General features: G+C 38.7%; 1 protein-coding gene across 3 annotated transcripts; it reads right to left on the minus strand.

Moving 5' to 3' along the window:
• Positions 1-435: 435 nt before the first annotated feature.
• Positions 436-20087, minus strand: taok1a (TAO kinase 1a). 3 transcript variants are annotated; one of them, XM_043258394.1, is made up of 20 exons: positions 19956-20087; positions 12556-12800; positions 12378-12449; positions 11645-11746; positions 11465-11510; positions 11212-11308; positions 10602-10715; positions 10300-10391; positions 10130-10223; positions 9962-10043; positions 9050-9217; positions 8652-8867; positions 8137-8268; positions 7795-8031; positions 7569-7697; positions 7280-7483; positions 6917-7156; positions 6041-6253; positions 5777-5959; positions 436-5538 (listed from the first exon to the last, which is right to left on the minus strand). In XM_043258394.1, the coding sequence occupies exons 2-20, from the start codon at positions 12685-12687 to the stop codon at positions 5020-5022; spliced, it is 3072 nt and encodes a 1023-aa protein (XP_043114329.1). In that variant the 5' UTR covers positions 12688-12800; positions 19956-20087; the 3' UTR covers positions 436-5019. The 3 variants fall into 3 exon arrangements, with proteins under 3 accessions (XP_043114329.1, XP_043114328.1, XP_043114330.1); XM_043258393.1 differs by having other exon boundaries at positions 19645-20081; XM_043258395.1 differs by lacking the exon at positions 8652-8867 and having other exon boundaries at positions 19645-20079.
• Positions 20088-21005: the final 918 nt, after the last annotated feature.

Consider the following 21005-nt stretch of genomic DNA (forward strand, 5'->3'; position numbering starts at 1 on the left):
GAGAGAGAGAGAGAGAGAGAGATTAATGCACCAAAAATAGTGCTTTTAAACAATATAAGTACAAAACATTTTCTTTAAAAAAAAAAAAAAATTAATTTAGAAAAGCTCTGTGAATTTTGTTATACCAGTGTTATTAAACAGTCTTCTGCTGTGAAATGCTACACAAAACTGTATTCAGCATATTGTTTTTGAGAGCTACATTTACTTATAGATAGGAAAACATAATATTAATAACAGTAATTATTATTACAAAGATAAAACTCTGTGTAACCATAACCAAATGTTTTCTGTCGGTCAGTATCAAAAAGCTTGTAAAAAAAAAAAAAAAAAAAAGAAAATGCAGAGACACCAGAAAGCAAAAAACATCAAATAGTCAATACAAGAATCAATATTGTAAAGAAGTGAATTGATACAAACAAACAAAAAAGTCAGACGTGATGTTGTACTAAATTTACTTTTATTACAGCGGATCCTCTGACCAGTGTTCCTCCATCAACACAACAGTAATTACAGAACAAAAAAAATAGTTCATTTATCTCTAGACTTTGTTTTCTCTGATTCATGAATACTTTAATACAATTTCAAGCCATTTATTCTGTATTTTTTAAAACTTTTTTGTATATTCTTTTTAGACATTCAATAACATGATACACGATCTATACATTTTGATACAGATTACATATGAGTTATAGTGGTGATGCTGAGCCAGAGGACAATGGACACGTGTGAAACGGCACACTAACGCGCTACTTTTCGGTACGCAGTACGTTAGTATGCCATTTCCACCACGGCAAATGAATACTGATGTTCTTTACAAGAAATGTAGCCCTTCCCCGTAGACCAGCCCCTCTCTATCGCTCCCCGTTTCATTTCTTGTAGTGTTGACGATAGGGAGAGTCTAGGTCCATCAGAACTGAAATAACCATCACTCTTTCATAGCCTGTCAACAGGAGAGGACACAATGCAGTAGTGACCGGGCTTGGCAGCTGTGGGATGGCACAGTGTTTGACCAGAGGTCGAACCTCCATTATTTAGAAAATAAGTTTGTATTTCAATCTAATATTTCTCTTACATCAGTATTACTTACATATCCCCTAAATTCAGTCAGTAGGACAAGTTTCAAACTAGGATCAAATAAAAAATAAAATGTGTAATCTATATCGGTGGCAGGTATGACACATTTACGAATAATGCCAACCAAATTCGAACAGCCCTCACCCAAAAAGGTATTAAAAAACAAAAAAACAAAACGGATCATCTGTGGGTTACGAAATATGGGAGGATTCGAAACGGAAACATTTGCCTCTTTTCTGTGCCTTTTATAGCTCTTAAGCTGCACACTCTGGCAATCGCGTGAACGGAGGGTTCAGAATAAAGAGGACCTCAAATGTTCCTGTGATCAACAGACAGATTTTCTAATACAAATGGAAACACAAAGTGTGCAGAGGTGACGTGTAAACACACACTACTCCCTGAAGTTCAACTCTGAGGCCCCCGGAACACAGAGGCTCCTTATACACAGGCCAAAAACCCCTTTTAAAGGTACATATTTTACAATTCTTAATAGATTTCTTTTAAAACCTTTGTCTATACGCAGAGAATCTTGATGGAAGGGGATGTATGTCGTGGATTCAGTTCAGTTCATTTCTATGCATTTTGAATTTATTTTAAACCAAATATACAATATGAACACTCTCTCCAGACTCTAGAGTTTGTTAGGTACACTTTTTTTTTTCTCTGCTCTTTCACATTAGAGCTGGATTCATTTGGTAATAAGGGTCACACAAAAATGTTTTGGGATATTAAGGAAAGGGAGAAACAAGTCCTGCCCGGAGAGTTTCGTTTTCACCAATGATTGCACAATGGAAACTGAAGGGGGAGGGTAACATTGTACTCCATCAAAAGTGTTAAAACATGAGTAAAAATTTTGCAAGAACGAGTCAGTCAACGCGACTCCTGCAGTCAAAGTGATGTAAAGCAAACCGACTAGATAAACTCGCTTGGGAAAAACAAAGAGTTAGCTTGAAAAGTTCCCCCAAGAAAGTGCATTCAGGCATCCGTGCATTGAAACGCTGGATCCAGGCGGAGCTTGGCGAGGAGTGATGGCATGTGAAGCAGTGAGGGAGAGTAAGGGCAGGCAGGGGCATCGGCAGCACAGCTCATATCCTCACAATACTGGGAGCTGACACCTGCGGCACGGGCGGCACAGAGGACAGAAGAGAGCAGGGGAGAGGGGATGGAAAGATCCCTGCGAAATTCTGCTCGCGGACTCGGTCATCTTACTCGCTTATAACAGCCAACAAGTGAGGGAGAAAATACCTTTTTTGGCTGTTAAATCTTTGGGGCAGCTATTGATTTCATTAAATACAGGATAAACAACACTACCAGTCAAACACGGACAGCCCTGAATAAATGCAAGCGTGCTAACTCCAATACCATTGAAAAGAATCCTGGCATGCACCTCATTAACCTGGCGGAGAGAATTTGGCCGTTAAGTTTCCCATTAGAAGAGATTTAAGCAAAAACAATAAAGCTGGTGAAATTGATTCACGCCAGTGAATCGTTTAAAAGAAAAATGAATATCACGATGAATATCACAATATGTATGTTCATAAACATCTCTGCTTGGCATTTCTCATAAGCTTTTGTAAACTTACTTGTAGGTAAATATAATTAATACTGTGTATTTAAAATAATATTTCCTTATATGTAGTGAAAAGCTGTGTTTTTTTTAAACTTGATTCTTGAAGAATTGTAATACATGCTGAAAAGATTAAGAATCTACTTGGCTGAAGCTGTTTGACTGAAATAAGACTACACTTTTATATATACGCTACTATTCAATAGTTTAAGGTCAGTAATATTTTTTGAAAGAAATTATTTAGATTCAGCAAGTATTTCAAATAAATGCTGTTCTTTTAAATTTTCTATTCATTAAGTGTGTCCTGAAAATTTTTTTTTTTTAAAAATATGAATTAGCCTAATAGGGAGAAATCAATCAGTATTCATAATTATTTCTAAAGGATCATGTGACACTGAAAACTGCTTAAAATCAGCTTTGCCATTACAGGAATTTATTAAATTTGAAAATATATTAAAACAGAAGCATTAAGAGACTTCTTTAAATTCTAAAAAAAATATTCCCAACCCCAGACTTTTTAACCATAGTGTATGTATACTGAATATATTAGTATTTTAAAATATAGTAAAAAGTGGTAAAAAAAAAAAAACCCTAAGCAGTAGGTTTGTCCAAACATTTGACTGGTAGTGAATAAGCATGAAACAGTGAACACACCGTTTGCTATTTAGTGTGGAGGTCATGAGACCAAATCAAAAGTGTTTGCCTGCTCCAAAAGAGCCAGTTAAGTGTCACATAACAAAGCCTGCTGTCATGACCTACAGAAAAATGCTTCTACCATTCCTTACATTCCCAGAGTGTCAAATACATGACACAAACCTGATGAAGGACAGAGTACATTCAAACAGTTTCTGCATTCATTCCATTCAAGAAATCATGACAGTACTGCACTAAACCCACTGACAAATTCATATCTAGCTCTTCCTTAAAATGACCACAGAATTCTTTTAAAAGAGTAACAGTAAACACCCTGGACATCCGCCATCACACACTACAGTTTACAGCTGCGTTAGTCATTTCCATAGCTGAGAACGCTTGTAAAAATATTCCTCAGAACACAACACACTACATAAAGTGCTTCTGCTTGGCAGCTATTCAAAGGCACCTCAAACATTTATTAACATAAAGAGTTTAGCATTACATAGTGGGATAATATAAGCTCATGTTTAGGTGTACAACAAAATATATTCGCACCATCACGCACTCTTCTTAAACGGGCCAATACTGTCCCTTCATTAGCTTGGGGAACATGAGTAAACAACATTTTTTTGAGTTTTTTTTTTTTAACCTACATGAAAACATTCATCTTGGCATGTCTGTACTGAGTAATTAAACCATTGACACATTCAAGGCACTGAAAATATATCTGATATCTTTAATCTGGCATTGCACACCTAAAGCATCACAAACAACAAATAATCAAGAAAGCACCACATCTAAATGTGTCTGGACACCTGATCCAGATGAAAGCTGGCTGAAACTAATAAAATGAAGGGTGTATCAAAATGCTAAGAAGACTGAAGACAGGTTGTCTGGCCATAATTAGGTTACTTAATGCAAGTACAGACTAAATGAAAAGTATGCTGGAGATATGAACACATTTGTGCTTGCCGGCACTGTTTAAAATCCAAGACAGCCCCACTGACCCTAACTCTCTGACTAAACATGTAACACGTCTGTAAGATCAAGTTTTGAACCTATTGAAATGTTTGTATTTATTCACATTAATTTCAGTACAGTACTTGATGTAGGCAAACCCTTCTCTGCAAAAAAAAAAATCATCCAACTTAAAAACCTGACAACACTTTCACTTAAAAATCAACAGATTGGCCAGCTCTCTTCTTAACCCATATACTGCACACACATAATCCATTTCTTTATTTTATTAAAACCCAAATAATTTTCCTGAGAGCATGACAGCAGGCTGACAGCTTAGATTGTATACTTACATAATCATTATGCAAGTCTTAAGAATTATGGCCAACATCTCCTTTTAACATCCTTTTGGTTTATGAATCCACACATTAAGTGGACTAAAGCTAAATTAATAAACATCTATTTCATATATATCTATATCTATATTTTGCATTAAATGAATCTCATCAAGTGAGCTTTAAATCAGACTAGTGTTTTCGACTTTAGCTCTGCATGGCTGTCAAACAAGCGTCATACAAAGTTAGAATTTCTTTTGACCTGAGCGATATTTGCTATCATTGCAAGTGAAATGAGAAAGCCAAGGAAAAGAAAGAAGGGATAGAGGGAGATAGGTAGATGAGTGTAGTTGGCTCTGCTCTCTGTGCCAGAGTTTAGTGTGGGCCAGTGCGTTCCCCTACCCTGTGTGTGTTTTTTTGTGTGCAGGGTTGGCACAAACGCACTGGTGTCTATGTGTAAGACAGGTGCGAACCGTTGGATATCTGAGATGTGATGCTGGTGCTCCTACTCATGCCCGGCTCAGTGCGCCCCGCTGAGGTGGTCCTCCTAAGTGCCTGAGGGCTGTTCCGCATCCCCCCACTGCTTTTTGGCATGGCCCCTTGGGGGCCTGAGGGGGAGTGGCCCCACGGAGGAAGCCCACCTCCTGGGATGGCTTGGCTCCAGCCCTGCTGGGCCTGTGCTCCTCCCTGACTTGAGTGGTAGTGATGGCCAGCCCCTGAACCAGAGCTGCTGCCCCACTGTGTCCCCTGAGAGCCATCTGAGTGATGCTGATGGGGGATCCAACTGGCTGGGGCCCCTGGGAAGCTGTGGCTGAGGCCTTCAGGAGAGATGTTGGCCAAGACCATGTTGCTGAAGCCCAAACGCATGCTCTCTGAGTCGAAGGCCTCGATTTCTCGAGCCTGACGCTCCAGCAGGCTACGGATCCGCTCTGTGCGCTCGTTCTGCAAGGTCAACATCTCCTCTTCGATCTGTGGGACACACCAGTCAAGTTTAATTCAGTAAAAAAAAATTTGTTAAAGTTTTTTACAGTGGCCCTCAAAAAGCATTTGCACACTTAAGACATTATTAAATATGAATGGCATTGCATAAATAGGCAACTTCTATTGTTTTATTTTGCTGTCCAATGATTAATCGTGATTATTAAGTTTAAGTAAAATAAATAAAAACAAATGTGAAAGCAATTGTTTTTAAATGACTCTGTAGGACCTTAGTCTCCAGTAGGGCTCTCCGGAGGGACACTCTCTGCTCCAGCTCCTTCCTCTCTCGCTCCTGCTGAGCGTCCGTCTGCATCTTGATCTTACTCTGATATGCATTCAACAACTCCAATTCCTGCTGCAGCTGCATCCGCAGCACCTGACACTCCGCCTCCTGTGCCTCGTCTAGACGCAACTGAGAGAGATCACCTATATTAGTTGATCAGAGATTGATGGTGAAAACGCTTTACAATTTTGTTCTCAGTCTGATACTCACAGCCTGTGTGGAGAGCATGTTGTTGATGGTGTGGTCATACTGTTCGGCGAGGATTGCTAGTTTCCTGGTTTGCTCTTCCTTCAGTCTCTTCAGCATGGTCTTGTGTTCAGGTTTTGGTATGCTCTCCAGCAGCTGGTTTCGCAGGGCTTTGTACTGCCGGGTCTGGGTCTTACATGCATCTTGGAACTGTTTCTTGATCTGGAGCTCTTTGGACTGTCAGAGACAAAATAAACACCAGCAAACTTAACAAAGTCACGAAAAAAGAAGACATTGGGGATATGAAAAACTACATATGTCCAAAATCATTTAGTTGGTCTTTCTGAAGAAAGTGATGGGCTGGTATCAGATTGATGTGACCCTTTACTTAAGGAGCATTCAAATTGGACACGTTTGTGTTTAAAAAATGGTGGATAGCTAGCAGTTATAGTAGTATATAAGTTTATTTTATTTAATGCCATGTCAGCATTTTGGATTATTTTTTAGCAAAGACTATTTAAAAATATACAAATAAATACAATGAAAACCAGCAAACAATCAATAGCTAGCAGTCATAAATACACAAGCAGTAAAAGCAATTTGAAATTAATTAATCAACCAGTAAACAGTTGAACAACAACAACAGTTAGTTGACTAAATACAAACAATAAATGACAGAAAAATTCAAAACCTCATTGATCAAAAGAAATCAGCTGGGTCAGATTTTTCTCATGCCCTAAGCAATCATAAATCTTATTTTAATTTTAAATAGTAATTTGGCAAACACTGTAATTGAACAACAAGTTGGTTGCCAGCCCAGTTCTTCAACCACTATGCTATAGCACACATTAAGTCTCTTTTCAAGGAATTGCAAAATACAGCCTTGACCGGAAACATTACCTTGAGGCTCTTGGGCTGCTGTCGCACCTCCATGACGTGTTTGCGTCTGAGCTCCCTCTCCCTGCGCTTGTTGTACTCCAGCTGGTTGGTGAGCTCTGTCTGGTGCTGCAGGCGGATCTGCTCTGCACGCATCTTCTGGATGTTGCTCAGGTGTCTGAACTCCAGCTCCTGCATAGACTCGTGGTGTCGGAGCAGCATGGCGTGCTCTAGATCCTTCTGCGTTTGACGCTTATTCAGCTCCTGAGAACAGAAAAATGCCAGACTAATTATTGTCACTTATTTCTGGCTCAGTTTAAAGACAAAAATTGGAAACTAAATTTGGATTTGTGAGTTTGTGTACATGCAAGCTGTCTGTCTGCTGACCTCTCTCATTAGATCTTGCTCCACGTTGTGACGTGCAATGAGAATTCGCCGTTTGAACCTGCGGCACTCAAGCTCCAAATATTGCCGCTGCCGGCGAAGTAGGTTGGCCTCCTCCTCTGCCTGGAAGTGCTGGAAGTTCTCCTTCTGCTTGGACAGCCACTCCTGCTTCTCCTTCTTTGGTGTGGACTGGTTCTCATTCAGCTCCTACAATGAAAAAGTGCAATAAATGGGAATGTGCAATTGAATATAATGAGGATAAGTATGAAGCTGTCCAGATTGGCTTCCTTACCTCTTTGAGCTGTTCCTTGCGTAGTTTGTACTCGCGTTTCTGAGACTCCAGGAAGCTGTTGAGCTCCTTCTTTTGCTGGCTCTGAATGTGTTGCAAGAATTTCTTTTCATCGTTGGTAAAAGTCTTGGCCTAAAAAACAGAATGATGCATCACAAACTGATGATTCTGACTTTTTGACCTTACACATCAACAATTAATGATTCAATTTTGTATAATGTTACAGTACATCTTTCTCCATGGTGCATTGGTGCTTCTTGATGAGTTTGTCCATCTCAGCAGCAAAGCTGTTCCTCTGGTTCTCCAGTTCTTTGTCTAGCTTAAGTCTGTGCTCGTCCATCTCGCCCTTCAGTTTGTTCTCAAGGACCAGAAGGTGTTTCTGGTGCTGCCTGCGCATTCGTTTGTAGCCAGACATCTGCTCACGCACCTCAGAGTCCTGCTCGTGTTCTTGAATCTGACGCGTCACCTAAGGCACACAAAAAAGATCCCTCAAGTGAACTATTAAACTTGAAGTGATCAAAGAAGAAACAGACTCTCTGAGTCTGTTCTTGGGTGCTAATCTGGCTCTCACCAGGGAGGCTGTGCGAATGGTGGCAAAATGCTCTCGATTCCGGTATTGACGCCGTGGAGTCTGTGCTGGGGGAGACTGAGGCTCTGTGGGCTGTTTCTGAGACTCTGTATCTTCCTGGTAGCTCTCTTCCTCCTTCAGACAAAGTAGGTATACAAGCATAATTTACGTAGACATAATAGACACAGTGTGCTTTGGATTTCAAAGATCTGACCTCTTAAAAGCTAGATGCACCTTATTAAGCCCTTTAGTAATCAACTTTCATTACTTTGCCTTAACTATCAATTTGTAATGTTTTGTAGTCTTTGACTAAACTGCAAAAGGTCTGGTCCATGATTAAGGCTGTTAATTCCAGCCAGGAAGAGGCTGTCTGATTGACATTTAAAGTAACCAAGCACAGTTTACTTTATTTCTGCATTCGGAGATGAGATGAGAAAGAAGTATACGCCCTTTGCATATAATACAAAGCAAGGCACTGTGGTAGAGAATAAATAAATACTTTGTGGACATGCACAAACCGGTTTGACATGTTTCATGGAGCTGTTGGGTATGATGGTTTGGTCTTTCTCCATCAAGTCCACCTCGCTCTTGTTATCATCAGTGGCATCTGTGGCGTCAGGCAGGCTGTTAACTGAGCTGCTCTGTGAGCTTGCACTGATGGACATGCTAGGGATGGACTGGTTACTGCCCACACTGTTCACTGTGCCTGTGCGGCCAACACTGTGCTCCACCTCCTACAACACATTACATGAATGGAAACATCCTTTTTGTAAAAATATCCTGTATGTGTTGAGGCCATGCGATTCTATAAACTAGGACAAAACACAACTTCCTCCCTTGGCAGGAACACTGTAAAACACATTTGGCAGGGTACCAAGGTCGAAGGAGGTTGAGATATGCTATTACAATAACTGACCTCCTCGTCGTCTGGGACCTCTGCTGCAGGGCCATTGTGAGCCTCCTGGAAGAGGATCTTTTTCATTTTGCGGTACTGCAGGTTGTCCAACTCTCTCACAGCATCTTTGGTGCGCTGGATTAGGTCAATAAGCACTGACTCCGGACGCTCGCGCTGGACAAATGCATGCTGACACAGAAAGACAAGGTTATGATGATCACGATAAAAGGTTATATGCTTCAAAAGACACACAGTGAGAATTTTTACTGTAAAATATCAGCTTCAACTGAAAGAGCAGACTCACATATTGCAGCGTTCAATTGCCATTCAAAAGAATGGATTAAGTAATGTTATATTTTTTTAAAGAAATTAACTAGAAACCATTTTAAATTCAGCAATAATTCACAAGTGACAGTAACTCTTCGTTTGAATTTTTTTTTTGTCAAAGAATCCTGAAACATGCATCATTATTTCCACAAAAATATTAAACAGCACAGCTGTTTTGAACATTTTTTGTAAGAAGTAATTTCAGGTATTTGCAACAAACTAAAAAACAACTGAAAGCAAAAAAACTAAACAAAACAAAAAAGTTAAAAATTTTTAAGAAGAAAACTTTTTTTCGTTGTTTTATTATTGTTATATTAATGTAAGAATCATTATTAATCTGAACTACTATCTCAAACAGGTCAACAAATAAACTTTTTGTTGTTAGGCTTTGCGTTACAAACTCCCTTGTGTCAGACATGAGAAAACATCAGAAAGCCAGAGCTTTCAGAATAACAGCTAAAGGCATCAAAGTGTGGTGAAGATAGAAAAGATCACATTAAAATAAATGAATTCTTACAGTGTCCCTAAGCATTGCAGAAGAATCTTCAAAAGAGAACTCACTGAACTCCATCCTTCTGTTTGAACAGTGAACTTTCTTTAACTTACTTTCAGCAGTTCTTCAGAGTTAGGTCTATCTTGGGGCAACTTCTGTAAGCAGGAGTCCACAAAGTTTCTGAAGTAGTCCGTCCTGGGAAAAGAAAGAGCGAGAGGATTTCAAACAATGCACCTTTTGAGTTGAGAAAGGTTAATGAACATGAGGGAAAAGTCACTCACCATTCACTGGACTGCAGGGTTGGACTCTCATTCTGTGCGATGTGGTATAAGGCACTCATTGCATTCATGTTGAAGAGTGGTGGTTTTCTTTCAGCTAAAGGACAAGAAGATTATCAGTAAAACAGACTAGGTACTTTGGCAAAGAAATGATAAATCCTGTTTCATCTCACCTAATTCAATACAGGTTATTCCTAGAGACCAGATGTCAACTTTTCCATCATACTGACCCTCATCCATTGCCAGGATCACCTCTGGGGCCATCCTGAGGTAGAGGAAAGAGCAAACGTTTTAAGAAAAACATAATACAACCATAATTTAGAAAATAACAAATTTTACTAGTTGGAAGGCCTAGGCAGAACCAAACAGAACTTTTAAAGCCCTTAAAATCTGATTAACTGCAGACTTGCCTATGAAAAATTTAATTATACAGACTTTGAAGTTTATAACCATTAAAGATAAATGGGCAACTCACCAATAAGGAGTACCCACAAATGAATTAGCAGGAGAGGCGATTGAAGCAGAACCAAAATCTGCCAGCTTCACCTGTCCAGGCTCTGTGAGCAGGATATTCCCAGCCTTGATATCCCTGTCAAACAGTCACGTGAGGGTAAATGTACAAAACTGAACCGTACACTGCCCTGCATAATATGGCTAATAATATCAACATTTACAGGTCTTCAAAACATTTTGTATAGCTACAGACTTAAATACTGACAAGGCATATTAAACTGCAAATACTTGCCATTTCAGTGCTCAGTTAATTGCACTGGTATTATACTTTCTCAAATTAACAGTTTTGTGAATATATAATAGACATTATATGAGAGGTGAATTTGAAGTTTTGTACATTACATTATCAGCTATATGTATTTATTCATTTTTTGTTTTGTTTTTAAGAATCTCTTCTTAGAGAGAGTCCAAAATATACTTCACTTTTAACTTTGTACATTCACATATGTGCATTAAATTAGCTTTGTAGTAATGTCTACAAAACAAAGGTGGCAACACTGTCCTGAACCGTTGTATCACAGTAGAACAGTTGGTCCGTTGGTCTTAACTAACTCGCTAACACAAGCACTCACCTGTGAATCATGTTGTGGGAGTGGAGGTACGCCAACCCCTGCAAAGCACCATGAGTAATCGCTGCTATTTCCATCTCTTGTAAAGGTTTTTTGTGTACTGTAGGTAAAAAAAATTAGTTTGTAGAGGTCTCTCTGAAGATAAACAAATAATTCTATAAATAAATGCTCTTTTGTAACTTGAGGCCGTATATAGAGTCCACATATCTTTGTAGGAATCGGCACATTAAGCAAGCATCAAAACACCAAAGCTTACCCTCGAGGAGATCTGAGGCAGACCCCAGACAGTACTCCATAACCAGCTAGAGAGACAGAGACATTTGTGATTTGATTTGATTGATTTGATTTGAGACACGTATCAGCAAATAGTCCATGCATATAGAAAAACAGATATGTGATCTGATAGCTGCTATCTAGTTGTTGTTTTCTTTTTTACCCATGCTGTGTGCTCTCGCAGGTAGCATCCTTTATACTCTATGCTGTTTGGGTGCTTTATCCTCTGAAGGAATTTCACCTCCTTTATGATATCCTGCCATTTCTGGAACAAAAAAGAGAAAGCAAACAGTTATACAATGAACCAATGCATATGAAATGCACTTTCAGATAAAGAGTCAATAGACAGTTAATTTTCCTTCATATCTGTTTATAAGACTGGTACTCTTATATTGCATATGCATTTGTAGGAGTTTTCTTTTCAGACAAAAAAGGGAGGAGCAGGCGTGGTTTACCAATGTTTGCATTAGTCCATCTGCTGGTATTCGTGCCATTATTTAACACCCAAATAAGTATGTCTGCTGTCTTAACCCACTTTGCACCCATGTTGTTAGTAGGCTATTCATACCTGATTATTATCAGCTTTGCTTGTTTGCGAGCTTATGCCAATTTGTGGTGCTCTTGGTAAATTGCATCGGTCATTTTGTAAATGTGCTGGCTGTCTCTGTGTACTATAATGTGCGCATTGTCAGTAGATCACCCACAGAACTTTACACTCCCGTCAGTGCTTTAACGAGATCAAATCTGCAGTTTAAACCTTTAACACATTCATTGATAAACAGAAAATGAAGCTCTGATTAAATAATGAATCATGGAACACATGCATGTTGCAGTCTGGAAGGAGACAAAATCTTGTGTAATCAGAGCAACATGAGAAAATTTGTGTTTATTTTCACCTCATTAGACTGTTTTCCACTATATGACATTTTCTTGATGGCCACCACCTCTGAGGTCCGCACATCCCGTGCCTTAAAAAAACGAACAAAGAAAAAAAAACACACACAAATTCATTAATTTAGTAAAAAAAAAATTGTATGACTATGCCCTTTTCTTGGGAGATGCAAAAGTACTTACAAAGTATACAGCGCCGAAGCTGCCATGACCAATCTCTCTCAAGTCCGAGAAGAGTTTTTCAGGGTCTTCTTTAAAAAAGAGATCTGCGATCTCGGGGTCCTTCAGACTCCCTGCGCGAGCAGCGTTGGGCATGCTGAGAGGGGGCAGGGCCTGGGCCGCAGCCGCCAGTCACTATCTGGGTCTGCGACACGACAGCCCCCACTGATGGCTCATCTGCAAGACAGTGGCCTCATACGGACCAAAACCTGACAGAGAGAGTGAAGCACTGCTTTAGAAAATTGTTATTAAATCAGAAAATACTTCACATTCAATTGTGTTACTGCAGTTTTCATTGAGGACATTTTGACTCCATTGCATATGTATACATCAACACTCCTGTGCCATGACTTAACAATAAGGAGGAATCATAAATGCTTAAGCTGCTGTTTGCGGCAAAATACTCTAGGCTGATAAGCTTGGTTTGCGCATTACAGCAGATGTGGTCAGTGAGTTCCTCTTGTGAGCCTCGGAGAGAAGGAGGGAGGAAGTGTGCAAGAGACAACCAGGAGCTGCAGTCATAACATCAGAGGCTCTTCCATTCTTACAAACACAGAGAGAGAGAGAGTCAACCTCCAGAATGACTCCACAGCCCTCTGCTTCCTATCTAGCCTGCTGCTCTATTTAAGATCATTCTGTCCACTGAATATGTCAAGCCATCCCCAACACGGGTCTCCACAAGACATTTCTACATACGTTATATGTTATTATCGTGTCTGTGTGTGTGTGTGTGTATTATATACACACAAAAACACAGCGGTGACCAAAATGATTGGACCACTAGTATTTTCAAAAAATTTATTTATGTGCATTATTTCAATATTTTGCAGTAGTGTGTCAGTAGAAAATATGTGCCCCTGGATCACAAAACCAGTCATAAGAGTTGATTTTTCCTAATTGAGATTTATACATTGTCTAAAAGCTGAATAAGTAAGCTTTGCACTGATGGTTTGTTAGGACATCAAAATATTTGGCCGAGATACAACCATTTATATATCTGTAAAAAAAAAAATAATAATAAAATAAATAAATATCAAATAACTGAGAAATATCACCTTTACAGATGTCCAAATCAAAAATTTAGATTTAATATTTACGGTAGGAAGTTTACAAAATATCTTCATGGAACATGATCTTCACATAATATCCCAATGATTTTTGGCATAAAGGATTTACAATTTACAATTTTGACGCATACAATGTATTTTTGCTTGTTTGGTTACAGTCACCCAGAGACTTAAGACTGGTTTTGAGGTCCAGGGTCACATATCAGTTTACCAAACATTCAAACATTTCCAAACATCTATTCGTCAAAGAAACAGGGAGAAAAAAAAAAGTGTATCATGATTTCCGCAAAAATAATTCAGCAAATTTCACCAGTTATAAGAAAATATTTCTTGACAACAAATCAGCATATTAGACTTGAAGGATCATCATCATTTTGTATAAAAAGCCTCAAGTAAATCGCAATTTATAAATGGAAATAAACATGTCTGTTAGAGCTGATTATTATGTATATCTAACTTCATCTGATGCAGGTGGGGTGGATTATTGGCGAGAGGCTGTTGTTAATAAGCCGAGTGTCAGAGCAGTCAAGCACACTCAGGCCAAAACTCTGGAGAGGGATTGCTTCCAGCACCGGCTCCCATCTGAAGCCCAGCAACAACTAGCACATCAGTTTCCATGGCAACAACATCTCTGAGCCAATGGCCAAGAGGCTGCAAACTATCCTCTCAGAACACCCTCTCGAATGATGCTTATCTGCTTACGTGCAAGACTGACTAACTGACAGAGCGATATAATGAAAGTCATCGTGACACCTGGTCCACAGCTGTACTGAATCATTCCACATGGACACACCTTGTAATCTTTCTGTTGAGAATTTATTCAGCTTCGCTGCGTCGCAGTTACAAACGTCCGTCACTATTCCAAATGCAAACCCTGGGAGTTTGCGCAACGGTGTCACCTTGTCCATGGTTAGACAGACACGGGGCCGACACACAAGACAGACTGAACAGCTAACATGTACACTTAAAAGGGAATACGGCATCGTCATGAAACACAGCCATCATATAAGCCTCTTTTAGCTTTTTTATTCAAAGCTGCTTCATAGTAACAACCAGGAAAAGAACAGAATCAATTATGCAAACTTTTTAAAATAAGACAAATCCAAATTCAAGTCATTCAGCTCAAGTCAGTTCTGATCAATAACCGTAAAGTTCATGAGCTGTGATTCAGCTGTAACAGAATCTCTGCGGGTTTTATGAAGGTAAATACAAGACTTTTAAGACCAAACAGAGAAAACGTGTACTCTAAAATTAAATGTCATGTATTCACAATATGAATATCTGAAAATACAACTTCAACAGATTTCGATTTTACAGATTTCTGTGTATGTTTTAAACATGAAACCAATCTTGTATATTAAGGATGATTTAAGGATGTTTAGATATGTTAAAAAAAAATTATAATAATGCCATAACTTTACAAATGCCATAACTTTAGCAAACCAAACCAAACTTTATCATCACTCTTTTGTGTGTTTAACACAATCTATTACATACAAACACCTTCACTTTTTATAAAATAATAACAAATGAAAAAAATATATAATCATAATCTAATGTAGGATGACAGACAGCTGCAGCTGAATGAAGAGTTTATATGAAGTTGAATTTAATGACTTAAAATATTCATCCGTACCTCACACTGAACTATGAAACAACTTTAAAACATAGTGCACAAAATTTGATTGTGCTTTATAATGTTTTTGTGCCTTTTGTGGGGCTTGACAATAACACAGAATAGTATATGCACAATATCGGATTTTATCGGTGTCACCTGATTGATACCCGATCCACAGAAACATTTCCTGAGTATCCGCTCGATGTAACCCTAATCCCAAATATCTTAAATTGTGTTCCGAATACGAACAAAGCATTTACGGGTAAGTAATTAATGTCAAAATGTTCATTTTGGGGTGGAGTAACTCATTAAAGACGCATGACCATGTAACACAGCAACATCATGTGAGCTTGTAAATACAGTAGAGAAGATCCCAGTCCACAAGGTCTAACAGTGGACAAATTTCTGCCGGTTAATCCTGTCTACCGGTATATTGCCCACCTCTAGTGTGGACGTTGCAAAAGTAATCAATTATGTAACAAATTAATTTAAACTGCAAATCAGCTTAATTGGGCTCAATAGTGTTATTGCAGTCAAATCAATAGTGAATTTTAAACCCCACTGAGATGTTACCTTTAAGACACACACACAAAAATAAATAAATAAAGGTAATACTCTGGTTATTAGAAAGGTTGTCATGGTTACACAAGCGGCCTTCATTTCCACTGTGTGCTTTACTAGTAAACACCATCAAACTATAGGCGCATAGGAATGACCTCATTCTAAAATAGTGCTTTGTTTGTTGCTGGAACTGGTTGGGTTCGGGCCGCTGCTCCCCCCTCAGTGCTGCTCAGATGATCGGCTGCACAGACACAATGCTGAGAGCTCAGGGCTGATGTCTCAGTCACAAGACCGGCCCAAGCGCCGGCCTCCCACCACACCAGCTGCCTCACACTCTCTCTGCCCACACACACACACACACACACACACACCAATCAGCCCACTCGAATCACACCATCTCGTTCACCTTTACACACACAAGAACTACAGATGCAGAGCCGACAGACACGCTATTAAAAAAAAAAAACACTTACAATGGGCCAGATTATTCTCTATTTATGGCTTTAAAAGGTTGCAAAAACTTGAATTTATATTTGTTTATATTTTCACAACAATTAACCTTAGGTACTTATATATTGTGTAAACTGTTGTAAATAGGCTCTCCACAAAGCATGAAGGTGCATGCAATGATCACTTTAATTAAATTAAATTAAGTAATTAAAACATTCATGATCATCTGAGCCTGGGTGTGTGGGGCTGATAGGTTTTTTTTAAGACGACAACTTTAAAATTTACTTATATATTTACATTTTAAAAAATACCCCAAGCAGAATTTCAAAATAGAATGAATAAACAAGAATGAATTTATATATTTACATGTTTGCATTTTTTTTTTACAATACCATTCAAATGTTTGCAATTATTACTAATATATATATATATATATATATATATATATATATATATATATATATATATATATATATGCTTGTTCTTTCTAGTTCTTTAAATTAACTTTCAAATGACTGTATTGCATCCGATTTTCCACCTCAATTAAAATTCATTGACATGGAATTTAAAAAGCAGGGATGCGAACCAATCATGCTAAATGCCAGATGCTTAGCATGTGACACAGGCTGTAAGGGCAGAACGAGATGACACCCTATCATGCCATTCAACAGACACACAGAAGGAATGTGGCTGGACAGGACGACACAACAGCAGGGCAGGAACTGCCTACATGATGTCTCTTGCTTTCTTTCACCCAGCGTTTCTCTATTTCCTGTTCACTCAGCTCATGTGCTAATGGCACTTCAAATCTCCCATCAACCATTTCAGTGCTAATCAGCTCTTTAAGTCAACATCAACATTCTTAACTCCTTCACTCATTTCCTTCAGACTTTATCTCCGTTTCCAAGGAACTGACAAGTTTAAACAAAAACTACTAGAGTCGAGGCGCAGCTTAGCCACACAAATGGAGAAATGCTGAGTTGCAATTTAGGAATGTGCGAAAAGATGAAAAACAGAACTGTAACTGCCACAGCAAACACAAGGAAATAGTTATACATCTGTTCAAAACCCCAGTTTGTTTGTGTATAATATTAATCAAATGAACATCGCTTAAGTGACCCTGTCCACGAACACCGTCCGGCCCGAGAGAATTCGTCAGGATATCAAACGACTTACCCCTCTCCTTAAACAAGCATCATGACATCCTTTAAATTCAGATTAGGAGGAATGTCTAGGAAACTCCACCGTCGAAGCAGGGAGTTCCCTTCATTTGCCAGACAAACAACAACACAGCTCTGACCCTGTCCTTCTCCAGAGCTTTAGAGATGCTGTCCCGTGCCAGCACTGCACCGCTTTGTATTTATAAACACTGAGTATGACCTTGCGAGTGATTAGGCCCTGCGTCCCAGCTGCACCTGCAGAGATCATTTGATTTGGAAATTGTACCACTGGCATTATTTAAGAGACCATTCTAGATGCTAAATATCTGATAATGATATTACTGTTACTTTTCAATATAGTGTTGACTTTTGGAAAAGCCCTAGACGCCTCTTTGTAATCACCGTAAAAAGAAAAGTGTGTTATAATTATTGTTTATTCTATAACAATAAGCAACAAAAAAGCAAATAAGCAAAGGTATGTCTTTATGATATACCTCCGCAGAACAGATAACAATGTTGAACACAAGATAAAAAACGAATACATCAGAATTCGGTGTTCATCTGCTATAATAATACTATGTGAAAAAAAAAAAAAAAAAAAAAAAAAAAAACTATTTTTATATTTGTGGTGCTCCCAGTGAATATATTGGAGGCAAAAGTACAAACCTACACACATGTGCCAGCAATACTATTATAACTAATTACTATTTTTATTATTAAAAACAAACAAATATAAATAAATGCATGTAAATGTTACGACTAACAATTTAGTTTAGGAAAAATATTCCTTTGTGACAAATATCAAATGTACAAAAATGTGTGTTTATAATGTGTGACATTTTTACTGAAAGTCTAAACTACCGGTACAGTGATATTAATAATAATAATCCTAAATAAATAAATAGAATAATAAATAAAAGCAAATACTGTGACTAACAATTTCAGTTATACTGATACAAAACACAACATCTGATCCTAATATTTTATATATATATATATATATATATATATATATATATATATATATATATATATATATATATATATATATATATATATATATATACATACACACACACATATATATATATATATATATATATATATATATATATATATATATAAAGCACTCTCCCTCTGTGATAACAGATATACTTTGGGATATTTTAATCAATTATTATCCTGCCATCCGAGTGAGGGATGCATGGAAAGTGTCAAAACTGATAGAGCAAACTTGTGTTAGTCACTTGATGACATCAATGATAATCAGAGGTCTGATATCAGATGGATGTGGGAGTGGAGACCCCGAGGGCTCAGTGTAACGGATGCTGTTGCAGAGAGAGGACAGAGGCCCAGATTTAAGAGACAGCAATGAGGTCAGAGAAAGACAATCACGGTGGAGAAAGCAAGCAGTGTCTCTCGACAACAGAGGCACCATTCAGCCTCTCGTTCACATACCACCGGTTTGCATGTTTATGAGCAATGCAAAGCCATAAACAAATGCAGCAGAGCTTCACTGCATTACAATCAGATCACCATTTCCACTGTGCCAGTGTACGAGCACGGTACAGGCAGGACAGCAGGAAACACTACACAAGACCGGCAGAAGCAATAAAGCAATCGTAAGGTCTAAGAGCCATCATATCTATTACAATAAAGACAGCATCCCGTTGACAGATGGAAATTTTAAAACGTAAACAGTAGGTCCATCCATCATGATCGTTCAGTCTGTACAAATACATCTAATTAAACTGCTGTTTGCACAGATACTGAAGCCTGGATGCTCAACTGCACTTCACAGGGACAACATCTGAAGTATTTCAGACCACAATAAAGCAACGCACCTTAACATACATGATATAAATAGACAACATACACAAGGTGACATCCTATTACACAAAGATCACACACCCCAGAGCTAAAATCCCCGCAGACACATGTGCATTTCTATATGATGAATATGCAAACGATCTGTTAACAGTTTCATCACCTGCAGCCAAACTTCAAGTCAAACCCATGACTTGGGTGGAAACTGTAAAACTCGGATCGACACGGCTGTGTTTTAATGTTAACTGACTGGAACGGGCTACAATAAACAGTAAAGCGTTTAACCAAGACATTCTGCTGCGTTAAAAGGCAAGACATTATTATTTAGCCATGAAACCCAAGTTAGCAGAAGAGCTAGCAGCTTACTTACCCTCCCAACAGGCCAGGATGAGCAGCCAGCCCAAGAAAACTACTCCGAGCACAACAACAACAAACCCCGGTGGACAGAAACACGCCTACCGACCCCGAATCAGTCCCGACAAACTTATCGATCGCTGTCAAGCACGAGTGTCCGCTAGAGAAACTCCTCCAGCCCGGTGCTGGTTGACGGTGGCCCAGCAGCTCTTCACTCTCCCGGGCTACTGTCGCTGCTAAAGATGGCGTCCGAGACAGATCCACTCCCTGACGGTTTAAAAACAGAGATAAACACGGCCCGTTTGCGCACCGACGGTGAGACCACACCTCAGTTTCGGCCCGAAATGCTCAAGGTTGTTGTTTTTTACACCAGTGTGTTCGGGCTGTGGGGTGATGATCATGTTGTGGTGGTGGTGGCTGTGATTTTTCTCTCTCTGCCCTCCTCTAGCGATGTCCGATTCGCCGTGGAATCGTTCTTTTGAACCGAATCTTTTTAGAGACTCGCCGGAGCCGATTGGTAAAAAGGCGCTCGAGAATACATGTTTATACTAAAGTTACTTTTTAAAAATGTATTCCCTAAAGAGCCCAAAACACAGAGTTTTGGATTAATATTAATATTACATATTTTTAATATGCAGTTTTTTAATTCCGCACATCAACAAACATCATTTATATGTACACATTATGTATTTGTGTAATAAACACAAAACACAAAGATAAACAGTGGTGTTTTAAAAAAAAAATCCACGAAATCGTAACGGCGCGCGAGTAAGTTATTTCTGGAGCGCTTTGGAGTGCCGACTCAAATGACTCTATGAATCAATGTTTGAACTTGTTCATCAAGCGAACCGATTCGTTAAAAAGAATTGGACCAATGCTGCCCTCCTCCTCTCGTCCTGGTTCCTGGAACGCCAGTTCCGCCCTCCAAATGTGGGAAACTCCCACCGGCCCCTAGAGACAGCGCATTAACCCCCTGTAATAAACAGCTATACACATAAATATGTCCTTTATCAATATTTAAGACTTTGCTTGCTGGGCCTGCCAAAATCCATGAGTAAACCTTAAGCTCTGTAATGGATTTAAATTCTTATTTTTATTTTTATTTTTTAGAAGTATTAAGATATCCCACCCTAATCCACTGTAATTTAAATTGCAGCAGTTCTGTAGAGGTAAACACAGATCAAATCAGAGAAAAATGCAATGAAACGTGATTCCTTGAAAATAAGAGGCTGCAGTGCAGCAACGCAGTTTCAGCATTATGATTGTGAAATGCATTTATTGGATTTCTTGAGTAACGCACAATAGCACACGGTCAAGTTTAAAACATGGGTGTATCTTGAAAATATGTTTTGGAGATGTACCAGTTATGATGATCAT

Source organism: Puntigrus tetrazona, chromosome 15, assembly GCF_018831695.1.
Source record: "Puntigrus tetrazona isolate hp1 chromosome 15, ASM1883169v1, whole genome shotgun sequence".
Taxonomy (NCBI): Eukaryota; Metazoa; Chordata; class Actinopteri; order Cypriniformes; family Cyprinidae; genus Puntigrus; species Puntigrus tetrazona.

Excerpts from the sequence above, each read along its gene's own strand:
- taok1a (XM_043258394.1), bottom strand. The coding sequence starts at position 12,687 with ATGCCCAACGCTGCTCGCGCAGGGAGTCTGAAGGACCCCGAGATCGCA. Across the intron at positions 8,032-8,136 it reads CCATTCGCACAGCCTCCCTG|GTGACGCGTCAGATTCAAGA; the intron begins GTGAGAGCCAGA and ends TGTGTGCCTTAG. Across the intron at positions 5,539-5,776 it reads GAGCCCTACTGGAGACTAAG|ATCGAAGAGGAGATGTTGAC; the intron begins GTCCTACAGAGT and ends TGTGTCCCACAG.